This window comes from Mustela putorius, unplaced genomic scaffold (genome assembly GCF_011764305.1).
Source record: "Mustela putorius furo isolate JIRA1106 unplaced genomic scaffold, ASM1176430v1.1 tig00003867_pilon_pilon_pilon, whole genome shotgun sequence".
NCBI classification, from domain to species: Eukaryota; Metazoa; Chordata; class Mammalia; order Carnivora; family Mustelidae; genus Mustela; species Mustela putorius.
Genome location: NW_025422019.1, coordinates 9,174,005 through 9,188,586, shown reverse-complemented (window position 1 = coordinate 9,188,586; position 14,582 = coordinate 9,174,005). Strand labels below are relative to the sequence as shown.

At 51.1% G+C, this 14,582-nt stretch overlaps 1 protein-coding gene and 1 non-coding gene across 3 annotated transcripts in view; both read right to left on the bottom strand.

The window, feature by feature from the left end:
- The window catches only part of SCTR (secretin receptor), a 75,773-nt gene that overhangs the window by 26,187 nt on the left and 35,004 nt on the right, over positions 1-14,582 (bottom strand). For both annotated transcript variants that reach the window (XM_004759759.3, XM_013060084.2), the window contains exons 3-5: positions 12,283-12,390; positions 7,042-7,145; positions 85-182 (exon numbers count right to left, since the gene is read on the bottom strand). In XM_004759759.3, the coding sequence (XP_004759816.1) occupies positions 85-182; positions 7,042-7,145; positions 12,283-12,390 (310 nt within the window). The remainder of the gene's footprint in view (positions 1-84; positions 183-7,041; positions 7,146-12,282; positions 12,391-14,582) is intronic.
- On the bottom strand, positions 533-636 carry LOC123387971. The gene has a single exon (XR_006602459.1). It is a non-coding gene; the product is annotated as a small nucleolar RNA U13 (small nucleolar RNA).

The following is a 14,582-nucleotide window of genomic DNA, read 5'->3' as shown; positions in this document are numbered from 1 at the left end:
TTCTCTGGCTGAATAATTTAAAGAGACCCAAATTCTGTGCCTGGGGAAGGCTGGGGAGACAGAGAGCTAGTAATGTGTTCTCACCGGAAAGCACAGAGGACGCTGAGGGCAACCAGGAGCATCACCAGGGAGGAGCTGTAGCCCACGGTGTACATGACCTTCAACTTCATTAGATACTGGTGCTGCAGAGAGAGGGGTGTGTTAGCCCCACCCACCCAGCGGCTGGGCTTCTTGCACCTGCTTAGGCAGCTCAAACTTTTCAATGAACCTTTCAATGCCGCTGGCTATGCTGATCAGACTCCTTGGACCTCAATTCATAGACTAGGACCACCCTGGCTTTGGAGAAGATCTCGGGGATCGTCTGATGCCAAGTCAAACTTCTACCCTATGCATAGTATCCCTTACCATCACCCTGAATCCAAGCCTTCGCTTGAATCCCTCCGGGATGTAGGCTAACTGCCTTTTGAGGAAGTCATCTGGTATACAAGGGTGCAAACTATGCTAAAATCTATGACTTTTTTTTTTTTTTTCGTATCAGATGGGTAATGTGCCAAGGTCATAACAAGGTTTGAGGGTGGCACATGTCACACAGGAGCGTGAACACCCAATCATCACGCTTATGAACTACAAAAGGATCTAAAATCTATGACTTTTAAATTGTACCCTATTGGTTCTTTTTCAATACCCACTTCTGGAGCCGCTTGAAATAAATTGAATGCTTAGAGTTATTATTTTTTTTTAATAAACTTTCATTTTGGAATGGTTTCAGAGTTCTCGAAGGGTTGAAAATATCATACAGAGAGATCTGTCCTTTTTTTAAAGATATATATTTTTAAAGATTTTATTTATTTATTTGATGGCGGCGGCGGTGGGGGGGGAAGCAGGCACCCTGCTGAGCAGAGAGCCCGATGTGGGACTCGATCCCAGGATCCTGAGGTCATGATTTGAGCCGAAGGTAGATGCTTATTAACCCACTGAGCCACCCAGGCACCCCAGATCTGTCCCTTCTTTTTTTTTTTTTTTTAATATTTTATTTATTTGACAGACAGAGATCACAAGTAGGCAGAGAGGCAGACAGAGAGAGGAGGAAACAGGCTCACCACTGAGCAGAGAGCCCGATGTAAGGCTTGATCCCAGGACCCTGGGATCATGACCTGAGCTAAGGGCAGAGGCTTTAACCCACTGAGCCACCCAGGCGCCCCAGATCTGTCCCTTCTTAATACAGCTCTTCTGCCCACTTGTCTCTCACATATAGTCTCAGCATTACATTTTCTTTCTGTGTCTTCAATCTCTTTCCATGATCCCTCACCCTCCTGCTCAATTAATATGCTCTGCTGGCAATGGCCTTCCTAAGTAAGACCCCCAGAACTGAAAGCTGGAAAGCTCCAGTATATTCTCTGATCAAGAAGGAGTAGAGTGGGACCATCGCCTTCCCTCTCCTCTACACTGAACTCATATTAATGAGTCTTCACATTACTGACTCATCTTTGATTTGGAAATAATCTCAATGGGATGGAAGAAGACCACATATAAACAGAAATGTAAAACCTGCATCATTTGGGTGCAAAAAATAAATCGCATGACAGCCTGAAGAAGAATCAAAGAAATGAAAATTAAATCAATAATGCTATATCATCTGTTCCCAACCAAATGAACAAATATTTAAAGGCAATATTATCCTATGCAGCTGAGGGTAGAGCAGGAGCAAACACTGTTTCAGTCTCTCCTGAAAGTAGCATGTATTGGGGGCACCTGGGTGGCTCAGCGGGTTAAGCCTCTGCCTTGGGCTCAGGTCATGATCTCAGGGGCCTGGGATTGAGCCCTGCATGGGGCTCTCTGCTCAGCAGGGAGCCTGCTCCCCCCCAACCCCCTCTTCTCTGCCTACTTACGATCTCTCCTTCTGTCAAACAAATAAATTTTAAAAAATCTTTAAAAATAAAAAGTAGCATATATCAAGAATCTTTGAAATGTGCATTCCTGTTGACCTCCTTTCTACCTCTGGGAATTCTAAGAAGTTAGCAGGCGCGCACACACACACACAAAGAAATAAGCACAAAAGGAAAAGCATATTTATACATCAAGATGTTCACCACAGAATGATGTGTGATGAAAAACACTCAAACGTCCAACAACAGAACAATTAACTGAATTATTTTAAATCATTATTTTGATGTATGCCACCATTAAAATGTTGTTTACCGAGAGTTTTAACAGATGTCAGCTCATGCTAAGAATGTAATGTTAAGTGAAAAGGTGGAATACATATTTTCTAGATACAGTATGATTCCTGCTATATGTTTAAAAAAATACTAAGTTGAATTACGTGAAATTGCCTTTTTTGTAGGTCAAATGATTGACTATCAGCCATTTTGTGTGGTTCAATCACATACATGCATAGACCACAAGATTTTAAAAAGATGTGTTAGATGTTAATAATGGTTAACTTTGGATGATAAGTCTGTGGAGAGAGTTGTTATTTTTATTTGTACTTCTATACTTTTCATTTCTTTCCAGTGGATAAGTACTATTTTATAACCAGAATAAAAAGGTAATTAATTTTAAAAAAGGGAGGCACAAGAATAGTATTGGGGAAACCTTGCTGACAGCTGTTCCTATGAGAATGACTTGAGGTTCAAATGGCCCAAGCTCCATGGTATTAAGAAGTTTACTGCAGGGAAAGAATGCAGGCTTCAGAGCCGAGAGACAGGGTTTCCAAACCCAAGACTGTTACTCACCAGCTGTGTGACCTTGGGCAAATTACTTAACTTCTCTGAGCCTCAGATTCCTCATCTGCATAATGGGGGTAATATCTACCTTGCAGGCTTGTTGGAAGAACAAATAAAGTATGAGGTAGAGTATCTAGACAATGGCTGGCACTTACAAGACACTCAGAAGATGTTGATTTTTTCCCACCTCCATCCCCCAGCCCCATCACCCACCCTTCAACATGAGTCACGGATCCAAGATTGCAGTAAGAAGTATGAGTTATAAAGGAGGAGCTTAAAAAAAAAATTAGACCTATTCTCAGTTATGATAACGGAGTGCTGTAGGACAGCAGGCAACATGGGAACGTTTGGAGTGTTTCGTCCAGTTCTGGGTGTGCTATTTTAAGAGGCACAGGAATAAACTGGAACATTTCTGGAGGAGGGAAGAGTGCATGAAAAACTGGGTACATTATACCCCGAGGAAATAAACGAGCAAACTTAGGCAAGAAGAGTATTGGAACAATTGACAGGTAGAGGCCTAAGACCCACTGTGTGGGCTCCAAGGGGAGGGAGCTAACCAAAAGAAGTCTGACTCAGAGTGACCAAAGATTTTCTGAGAGCAAGAGGCAACCTTTGATGGGATGGCTGCCATGTGTCATTGAGCTTCCCCACTGGTATGACGGCGATCCCAGAAGCCAGGAGCCACCTCTCAGGAATGAAGAAGAGAGCCAAAAGGACAGTAGGTTGCCCTAGATTCATGGTGGCTTGACTTTGGGACATGAAAGGGCAGTCAAATGTTGAGAAATAAAAGGGTCCATGATGTGTCAGCTTATAATCTTGCACGAGCAGGAGGAGCCCCAGCCCCGAGGGCACGAGCCTCACTCCTAGGATCCCCTAGTTTTGCCACTCTCAGCTCAGAAGCAGATTTGGGCCAGTCTGTGACAGCACGATGAGGCACGGGGTGACAGTATGGGGTGTTCTGGCTGAAAGCTCCACATTGTCCTGTGGCTAGGTTGACTGCCTGCCAGGGAACCCTCAGGACACCAGCCAGCTGCACTTGTCCCTGCATTATGTGTGTAAGTTCTGATCCAGAAGGAGCCCTGCTCCCAGGAGCCCTGATGTGCCCTTAGTGCACCTGCCCTCCACATCTGCAACAGGGACTCCCCCCAGGAGGGCGTGGGGGCCAGGAGCCTCACTGCTGTCTGTCCTGGATCACACTGCCCATCTCTCTGCTGTCGTTCCTGACTGGGCCACCTTCCCTCTACATCCTCTAGATCAGGGCTCAGCAGACATTTTTTGTAAAGGGACAAATAATGTGCGTCTTAGACTTTGGGTGCCATTTGGGCTTTGGCAAATACTCAGCTCCGCTCTTGTGGTATAAATGGCCATAGCTATGTCTCAATAAAATTTTATTTACAAAAGCAGGTGGTTGGCTGGATTTGGCTCAAGGGCCACAGGATGCCAACCTCCACTCTCGGTAAGCAAGCCCCATTTTATTTACCCAAGCAGCAGCCTGGTCCTTTCTGCCAATCTGTGTGCACTGTTGTGGGCTTTTGTTGGTGAATAGAGCGGCGCGTGCCAAGTAAGGAAATTGAAGAAAAGACAGCCAACAAGTGCTCATTTCCATCATCGTTTGATCAGAAGAGAAAAGACATTTCAACAGTAAGAGACAGGATGACTCAGATCTCTGAGTGAGGGACAAAGCCCGTGGACCAGCATCTAGGCAACAGTAAATTACATGGCTTGAAAACCTTTCTGATCTTAGGGATTTTTTTTTTTTTTTTTTTTTTACATTTTTAAAATTTTTTATGTGAGCTGAAGCCAAGGTAGTTCTCCTTTCCACTATTCTTGGCCAATAAATATTCTGAATTAAGTCCAAACTTTGCATTTACATTTGTTAAATTTCAGGTCCTTGTTTTGGGATTTTAACAGTTTCTGCCCTGGATGAACATCATGGTTAAGGCCTTGGGTTTTGTTCCCTAGCTGATGAGTCTAAAGCTGACAGTGTCTCCGATGTGATTTCAGTAAACATTGCTCACAAAACCAAAGGCTCCCTGGGGTCCTCAGTAATTCTTAAGAATGTAAAAGGGTCCAACGGCCAAAAGGTTTGAGAACCAATGGCCGAGGCCAATCCTGTGTCCCATCCCTCTGCCGGGGATGGTGGCAGGGGTGGGCAGGCTCCGGTCACTTTGGGCCAGTGCGATGGGAGGACAAGTTTGCTGAGGTTTGGGTGAAGAAGCTTTCTTGCTCTTGGGAAGGAGCCATAGGAAGTCAGGCTGTCCCTCCACCTGGACAAGCAGGCATGGGGGAATATGTGGCTGTCATCGCCAATGGCCATCATCCCACGTCGAGAGGTGGCAGCCTTGAGAGGAAGCCACCAGGATAGCAGGAGGAGAGATGGCAAGAACCTGGCCCTTTGGCAGCTTCTGAGTACTGCCTTATGAAAGAATTCTGAAGCCTGTTCTCTGCACCCCCAGTTACATGAGCCACATCTGTTTATTACCCAAGTTGCAAATTTCTGTTTCTCGCAGCCCAGGGCATCCTTTTGAACCTCTGTGCTGCCATCCATCATTAGAACATTCTCTCTTAATTTTATGGATTTTGCCAATGTGATCACATAAACTTCCTGCCCTTGTGTAAGTCAGTGATGGAAATGGTCATCTGCAGGGGTCAGGGCCCATCCACTTCTCTGAAACCTTCTGTCCCCACTGAGCAATCCTTGCCGGGTCTCGTTATGAAAGTACCCTGCTCTGACCAGACCTGAAGACCTCACATGTGTCCCCCAACTGGATGACAAACCCCGGAGGGAAGAAACCCAAGTCTCCACCTTGGTCCCCCACCCACTCTTCCTTGTACAGAGCAGGACTGACTGGCTGGAGAAAGTCCCAGAAAAGAGTTCAGAAGTGGGTATGGTCTGTCTTCCAACCTCATCCTTCCTCCCTTCCCTCTGCTGCTCCTCCTCATGCTTCTCTCACATGCCCTCACCCCATCCTCCAAGGGACCAGCAAGCCTGTCAGGATTCCCACTGGGGAGTTTAGCCCACGAGGCTGCAAAAGCCCATCTCCCAGGGGACACGCACCATACCAGGGGGGCAGCAAGAGCTAGAGGAAGGACTCAGGTTCTTTTGGGTACTAACTAGGTTTGACTCCTGCCTCTGCTAGTCTCTGAGCGTGTTCCTTTATCATTCTGAGCCTCAGTCTCCTCATCTGCAAAATGGAGAAAACAATGATCTTACGATGAATCCTTCTGAGGATTTAGTGTCATCATGTATCCAGGAACCGGCACATGGCAGGTGTTCAGACAACAACAGACATTCATTGGGCACCTAGTTAAGTGCCAAGCATTGTGCTGGGGCCTTGGGACCTGGAAATGAGTAAGATTCTGATCTGTTCCTGCGATATCTCTAAATCTAGACCCATGCCTGGCTCACAGTCAGCGCTTAATACATGTTTGTTAAGTGAGTTCATGGCTTTGAAGAGCTCACATTTTAGTGAGCGAGTTGAATCCCCATGGCACATGACGACAATTTCGTTCAACGTAGCAGGTAACATTCTGGAAACCAATACAGCATATCAAGAAAGCCCTTCTTGAGAGTGGGGAGGTGGGAAGAAAGGGCTTTCTGGAGTCAGTGGGCTAGAGTGGAGTCTCGAAGGACATTTACGAATTAGGCAGGGAAAGTCAGGATGCAAAGCTCTGATACTAATGGCCACTTTAGGGGAGGCCTCTGGAGGCACCTGGAGAAGCTCAGCACACTGCTCAGTGTCCTCTCTCTTACCAGGCCTGCCCAGCAACATGCAGCTCGCTCTTTCCCCTCAGAGCCTGAGAAGCCCTGAGAGACAACATTTATTGAGTATTTCTTCTGGCAGGGCACCCTTCTCAGCACTTTCCTGGATTACCTCGTTTGGTTCCCTTGGCAAGTCTGTGAGGTCAGAACCATAATCAGCCCATCTCCCTGATGGAAAAACTGAGGCACAGAGAAGTTAAGTCCTCCCAACCCCCGCCAAGGTCACCGTCAGGGTTCAGACTCAGCACCCTGACTCCAGGTGTTTAACCAGTGGGTTGCTTTTCTTTCAGTTTCATGACTAAATCACCCCCAGTCTTGTTCTTACAGTTTTTCTCGTTCTTACAGTTTCTCATTCTTATAGGGCAGTTCTTATTGTGCCTGTGCCCGGGTCTTCATTAACCATCTCTGGGCTGTGTCACCAGGGCACTGAGGTAGGCCCAGGGAGCCCCGGATGATGAGTGGGGTGGGGTGGGTAACAAGAGCAGCTCCCGGTCCCCTGATCTTGACCCAGGGCTGGCTCCACTCTATCTTCTCACTTGCAGACAGGCTTACCCGCTTCTCATTGGATGAGTCGTTCACATTAACCCCACAGGCCAGGTCAGGCCTGGGGAAGATTTCCGACCAGCCGTCCTGTGTGCAGTTTCGAAACATGGAACCTGTGGGAGCCAAACATCCTGCAGGTGAACACTGGGAACACGGGACAGATGGCCTGGGGTCCCAGGTACCCTCAGCCACGCCTTAGGGGCGGCCTGGCATTTCCCCATCGCTCAGCCCTGGCTGCCTTTCTCTGAACCACACAGTCCACTCCCAATCGGCTCAGCTGGTCCTTGAAGACTATGTAAGGGTCAGTAAGAAGAGGCAGGAAAGGGATGCCTGGGTGGCTTGGTCGGTTAAGCCTCTGCCTTCAGCTTAGATCATGATCTCAGGGTCCTGGGATCAAGCTCTGCATCAGGCTCCCCATCCAGCAGAGAGTCTGCTTCTCCTTTTCACTTTGTGATCTCTCTTTTGCTTTCTCTCAAATAAACAAATAAAAATCTTAAAAAAAAAAAAAAAAAGAGTGGTGGAAGAGGAAAGTAGGGAGATAGCCCTAGAAAGTGCAAGGGTGCGGACGTGTGTGCACAGGTGAGAGAGAGACAGACCTGCGGACCACCGAGGCCTCGATTTACAAACCAGCCCAGCTCTGAACAAATAACCCTGTTAGCCTCCAAGCACTACTTGCCCCCCCCCCCGGGGTCCCATAGCCTCGTCCATCCCCATGTCCCTCCTTGCCAGACACAGGGCTCCGCATACAGGGGGGAGGGCAGGACATATGTCACAGTACCCTCTGGTCCCAGCAGCAATCCTCCACTGGACTCTGTGTCCCCACCCCTACAGAGCTTCCCCTTACCTTTCCCCAGCACAGCTGGCTGCCCCTAGGCCCAGCCCCCGTGAAGGGTCTCTCAGGCCCTGGGGCCCACCCCGCACCTCCCCACCCTCCCACCCCCGCATCTGGCTGCTGCAGGTGTGGCAGGCACACAAGTGTGCCTGGTCACACCCCTGGAGATAGGAATTCTGACACTCCCTCAGCTCAAATTCGTACCCCCTGTAGGGGCCCCAGCCACCCTGCTTTGGCCTTGCATGCTCCTTTCTGACAGGCCTCGGGTCTGGACCACTGGTTCACAGGGTTCAGGGTCACATGGGTTCCACTGAACTCAAAAATGATGGCTGGCATTTCTAGAACCAGCCACTATGCTCGTTTCCAGATTTTGAGCTAATCCTCCCAGCACTCAGGGAGGGAGGCACGGCTGGTTTATTTACCAGACAAGAAAACCAAGGCCCAGAATTGGGCATCAGAGTCCAGCCAGGATGTGACTCTTCCCTGTGCCTCCCTCCCACCTGGCCCTGGCCCCTGGGGGCAGCTTCTAGCACCAGGAGACCTTGGCTTTCTGACCTTCCGGATCTGGGTCTGCCTGGCCCCCAAAAGCCCCTGAGACCTGGAGTACAGGCTTCCAAGTAGCCAGATCTAAGTGGGAAACTCAGCCCCCCCACCCCTTGGTCACCTGGGTGTGAGCTTCAATGCCTTACTTCTCTGTGCCCAGTGACAATAGTCACCCACACTGCAGGACTGAGCAAGGAACCCGATAGCACCAGTAAGTGCCCAGCCTGGTGCCTGGCCCAGCGAGCCCCACAGTGTGACTCCCTCCTCCTTTCCGCCTTTCCAAAATAGACCTCAGTGGTGGGGCTTGGAGGCATGGAATTTAGGGGGCGGGGTGCAAGACTTCTACAGTTCAGTCAAGGGAGCTAGCGTGTCAGACGGGAAAGCAGGGGCCTCCAACTTCAGTTTGGTTGGATGGGAAATTGAATTAAGAGAACGCAAACTCCCCAGGGCCCAGAACCAGTTATTCGTGTGTCCCTAGAGGCTGGCCTGGGCTGGGCTGCCCGTTTTGGGGCCTTCTCCTCACTGACCCAGTGGGATTCTCCAGACAGATGCTGCATGTGACCCAGGCCGGGCGCCCGGTGTGGCTAACGAAGCAGTGCCCTTTGCTGACCAGGCTCTTGGCAGAACTGCAGAGGAGACAAGGGTTGGGCTCTCTCTGGAGAGCCCTTCAACCCCACCCACTTGCCCCGGGCTTCATTCCTAATAGGACAGGGGCCCTTGCTTACCCAGGTTCAGGGCAGTGTACACCTCAAGGGCCCCTGAAGGTACAATCAATATTTTGTGCATATACATCTGTACATCTGAAGATTTTACCCAATTCTCAAAAGGCTCCAGGACCCTAATCAGGTTAGGGACCTCCACTGTGTTAAGGCTCCAATCCCAAGATAGAAGAAGGCCTGACCCTGCCTGAGAAGCGTGTTTTCTAACAAGGGACTCTGGAAGACCAGTGCCCCGTAAAGAATCAAAGGAATGCATCCTGGAAAGAACATTCTAGACCTTGGCACACACAGAAAAATATCTGAGGGCAGATTCCAGCCTGCAGTTTTGGGAGGCACTTAGCCATTCTGTCTGGGCCCCATAGTGGGCACCCTGGGAAATTATTAATTTATTATTATTATTTTCTTCTCTCAAAAGGAAGGGTCGGTCCAAAACACCAGTCCTCACAGGGCACTCCTCTCTGGGTTGGGTTGGGGAGCCCTGGGGTCCTGTGGGACACTACTGAGGGGAGCCCTCCTTCCGGAGAGGAGACCAGGGCTCTGGGATCTATGGGGAAGAAAGGTGGTGGTAGGAAGATGATTCTTGGTGACTAACTCAGGCGGGACTGGTCCTGACCCATGCTGCTGGGCTGGCTGGTGCCCTGGGCTGGGGGCTGGGTATGAACAGAGTGGCCCAGGAGCGGTAAGTTCAGAAGCCTCAGCAAGCCGGGTCTCCCTGTGAAGGGGCAGACAGGAGGCTCCTGAAGTTCCACAGCGACACTGTGTGGCAGGAAGAAGAAACTGCAGCAGTGGCAGGCAGACCACCCCAACTTCCTTCCCTACAGCAGGAAAAAGTAGGACTGCACCCCTGGGTGAACACCGTGGGTCTGGAGCAGTTAAAGGGTTGGGGGTCCTCAAAAGGGAGTCAGTGGGCTGCTAGTTAAAGAGGCATACAGGCATTCTAGCAGTTGATTGGGTAGGATTTGGCTAGGAGCAAGGCTCTGGCTGGCTCTTCTGAAGAAAGGTAGAAGCGACGTTGATGGGGGATGCAGAGGCACTTCGGCTTTGGGAGGGCTGTGAAGGGAAGACTGGGAAAGGAGGAGAGCTTCAAGTCCCTCCAACTGGAGAACTCGGTCAGCAAGGGAGGAGCACTGGACAGGGAGTCCAGGATCTGGTCCTGTCCTCGAACCTGACCAACATGTTGCCTTGGGTCAGTCATGTGCGGATTAATCTCATGTGTTGGGAGCTCCATGGACCGCAGACATAGACATGGAAGGGTCACAGTGGGAGAAAAAGACTGTTGGTCGGTTTGCTGGCACCTGTGTGTAGGTGGGGAGGGGGAAGGCAAGAAGGGAGAAGAGAGGAAGAGAAAGGATGAAGGAAGATATTTAAAATTCATTTCCAGGGGCGCCTGGGTGGCTCAGTGGGTTAAAGCCTCTGCCTTCAGCTCAGGTCATGATCTCAGGGTCCTGGGATCGAGCCCCATCGGGCTCTCTGCTTGGCAGAGAGCCTGCTTCCTCCTCTCTCTCTCTGCCTGCCTCTCTGCCTACTTGTGACCTCTGTGTGTCAAATAAATAAATAAAATATTTTTTAAAAAATAAAATAAAATAAAATTCATTTCCAAGCACAGTTCTATAGACTGGTCCTGTTTATGCTCCCGTTTTACAGATGAGAAAATCAAGGCTGAGAATGGGTAACTAGGGCTCTCAGGCCTTGGAAACTGACTGGACCACACTTTCTCAGGCCTTGAAACCTGGCTGGACCACACTTTCCCTCGTCCCTTGCAGGTTGGTGTCACCAGGACTGAGTTCTGGCAGAGGCCATGTGGGCAGAAGCAGGCTCATTCAGGCCTGGGGCTAATCAAGAGCAGCTGGTTTGCATGTTAGGTGGGCAGACATTGTACATACGTACGAAGGCTTTGAGATTTGGGACCTCTGTCTGTTTCAGCAAGTGGGCATTATCCAAGCAGTAAGTGGAGATTCGGGACTCAGACCTGTCTCCCTGGTGCACCTATAAGACTGAGTGGGACAGGGAGCTACCTCAGTGTGCTCCCCAGATTGAGAGTGTGTGTGCACATGCGTGTGCACACACGTACTAGAGAATTATGGAGCGAGCAATTTACACTCCTCTCCCACATTGCATGGTCTTGATTTCCTCGCTGGTCATCCATTCTTTCCTTACCTGGCTTTGAGACGCTCGTGGGTTTTAGTGTGAAGACCTCTTTTCTGGTTTCATTAGCCAGCATTTCCTGCCCCACATAGATGGGGGAAGGGAGTGGCAGACTTTAGACTTTAAATGACCTCATGGAGGACGGGGACCAAAGGCTGTGAAATTACCTTGCCTCCACCTAGCATCACCCCCCACCACAAGGCTGTAGTCCCTCCTTGACCGCGGCATCGATGACAGGGTACTGCTTTTGAAGTTGGAGAAATCTGGGTTTGAATCTTAGTTTCTCCATCTTCTAGCTGTGAAGCTTAGGAAATGTGCTAAGGTTAACTCCTCTTAACTCCCTGTTACTGTTGCTCCTTCCTGGGTCAAGAAGAGGAGTCAAGGTCTGTCATTGGCAGGGGACTTGTGATGGTTCAGTGAGCCCGTGTATATAAAAATTACTGGCATGTGGTGGAGTGTGAGCCCGAGTTAGTCTCCGAACGTCCCCTGTCTGAGACCGTCTCCCTCTCTCCCTGCCTCAAATTAAGAAAATCCTTGTAAACTGCAGTTTTCCTCAGGCAAGAGATGACCCGGGAGGCAAGGGGCTTTCAGAGAGGGCACAGTCTATCAGCTGGGCCTGGCAGAATGGACACATAGAAAGGAAGTGTTCTGGAAAGCTAGGCTGTGTCCCTGCGGCACCCAGACGTGGGGGCTGGAGCAAGGGTTCTGGTTGCTAACGGGGCAGAAACATAGAAGGAAGTAGGGGAGCCCAAATGGGGATGTGGGTTTGAGAGAGGCAAGCCCAGTCTCCTCTATCACTTCCTAGCACATTGCCTCCTGGCCCCCTTCCTTGGGACCCTTTGAATCAAGCCCACCCCACACCCCCAAGCCAGGCCTTCAGTCCTCAGGAAAGACCACCTCTCACCATTCCATTCATCGCTTGTCCCCAGAGGTTCTTGGCCTCCAGGCCAAGGCCCCAGCCAGAGGGTCACCCACTGCCTCGCAGCCAAGACCCCCAGGCTGAGCAGTTACCATTTCTGCCAGTGAACATCCGGAGGAACTGGGGGCATCCCACTTCCACGATCTGTCCCAGTGCAGAGGACGGCCAGCAGCTCATGTTGTCCCACAGTCCCTTACAACCTGCCAAGAGGAGCAGCAGTGTTAGACAGGGAGCCAGCATGGGCAAAGGGCCTCCCCCACCGCCTGTCACCATCCCCAGCACTCTAGCCTGCTAGCCTTTCCCATTAGGGACTGACTCTTTGAGATCAGGAACCAGTGGGGTCCAATGTGCCCTTTTATCTTTGACATCTACACAGTAATCGCCCATGTTGAAGGCATGAAGGAAGGAGAGAACACATGTTATCTCGTATAAGCCTCACCACTCACCAGGGCAGCTCTGGATTTCTCTAGAACAGAAGACAGAACACCTCTTGGCCTCCGGTTGCATTAGACTCGACAGCAGGGCTCTGGCCTGGCCTCACAGGGTAACCATCTAGGGAGCTTTATTTTATTTTTTTTAAAGATTTATTTATTTGACACACACACACACACACACACTCACACGCAGAGAATACAAGCAGGGGGGAGCAGAAGGGAGAGGGAGAAGCAGGCTCCCCCACTGAGCAGACAGCCCTACCTGAAGCTCAATCCCAGACCCTGGGATCATGACCCGAGCTGAAGGCATTTGCTTAACCGACTGAGCTGCCACCCAGGCACCAGAACACATAGAACTGGGCCCTGCATCCAGGGATCCTGATTTAACTGGTGTTGGGAGGGGGCTGGGCCGCTCCCCATATGCATTCCTTGGAACAGGCTTTGGTCAGATCACTGACTTCTGAATTCCTTGTTGGGGTCCTGGCCTTCCAGTCCTCTGCCTGCCAGCTGGGCTTTGGTGCTAGTGGGAGTCCGTCACCCTGTGCTCTCACACATGTAAGCTCATCTAACCCACCGCAATGCTCCACGGCAACTGGCCCTGTCCTTGTTTTATGAATGAAGCGATAACACAGAGAAGAGAAGGATTTTCTGGAGTCACACAGCGGGGAAATGCAGGGGCTGGAAAGTGGCTGTCTAGCTACCCTGCTCTGTGCCACCTCCCAGGCTTTAGCCACCTGCCCTATCTCTTAGGGGCACCAACCCCAGCTTCCAAGAGCCTTCCTCATGGAGCCAGGCTAGGGGAACTGGAGAGGAGCCAAGAGCTGGTGGGGATCCAGGGGGTGGGGTTGGCCCAGGAGGGCAAGAGGGAGGATGCAGAGAGAGGGGCTGAAGGGGGCCTGCCCCCAGAGGGATGGGGGGAGAGAGAGGAAGTGTGAGGTCAGGATGCGGGGCTCTGGAGGCAGGGCAGCCCCTGAGTGACAGACAGACTGTGGCCCCGGGACTAGGTTGCTGGTATGGAGTGGGAGAGAGCTTGCACACAGAGGCAGGGCTTGGACGGGGCTTCCCCAGGACAGTGGAAGCATCTTGGGACTGAGGACCAGGGTCTGTGTCCCTCGAGGAATGTGGGAGATGAGCAGCCCCTAGCATGTCTCTGCTCCTTCACCCCGACTCTCACAGTGAGCCCTGAAAGAGGAGGGGCTGGACCTCTGTCTGAGCGCGCCACAGAGCACCCAGGCAGGGTTCTGCCACCATCCAGGCAACTGGTCGTCCACATTCCAGCCGCTGGGGACGCTGCTCCCCAGACCTGAGCAGGGGCTGCCCGAGTTTGCAGGGTCCCTGCGACCCTGGCCTCCCAGATGCTCCTGGGACGGCAACCTCAGCCTACTGTGACCCACTGTGTCTGTCTACTTGACTTGAGCCTGGAGGATGAGGCTGTCCTTGCTCCTTCTGCAGAAGTCTCCCTGTGACAGCAGGTTGCCTCATTTACAAGGAGCCACATGTCTTGTATGAGAAGCAGTTGGAAGGATTCAGGAGCCTCTTTCATCACTTTGGGAGCAATGAATTCAGGGTCGCCCCACCAGGTCAGCCAGGGAATGGGGGTCCACGGCTCCTGCCCGTGAGGCTAGATAGCCCCCGTCCAGTTGGCCAGACAGATGGCAGGCTTCCTGACCTGGGTCATGTGAGGCTGGGCTCATAGGGACACTGCCTTGGTGCTGACAGTAGGTGGCAGAAGAGGGGCTGGTGGCAAGGGGGAGAAGGCTCTCCTCAAGGTGAGTGGGGTCCCCTGATAGCCGGTTCACTGTCACGCCTTCTGTATCAACCCTGCAGAGAGAAAAGGCTGGAGGTGCATGGGACACTGTGGAGCCTGCAGGGGTAGGGTAAGGTCACTGCCCCACCAGAGGTGATGGAAATGAGGAATCCAGGCTCCAAGAGGCCAACAGACATAGGTGCAGGGGGAC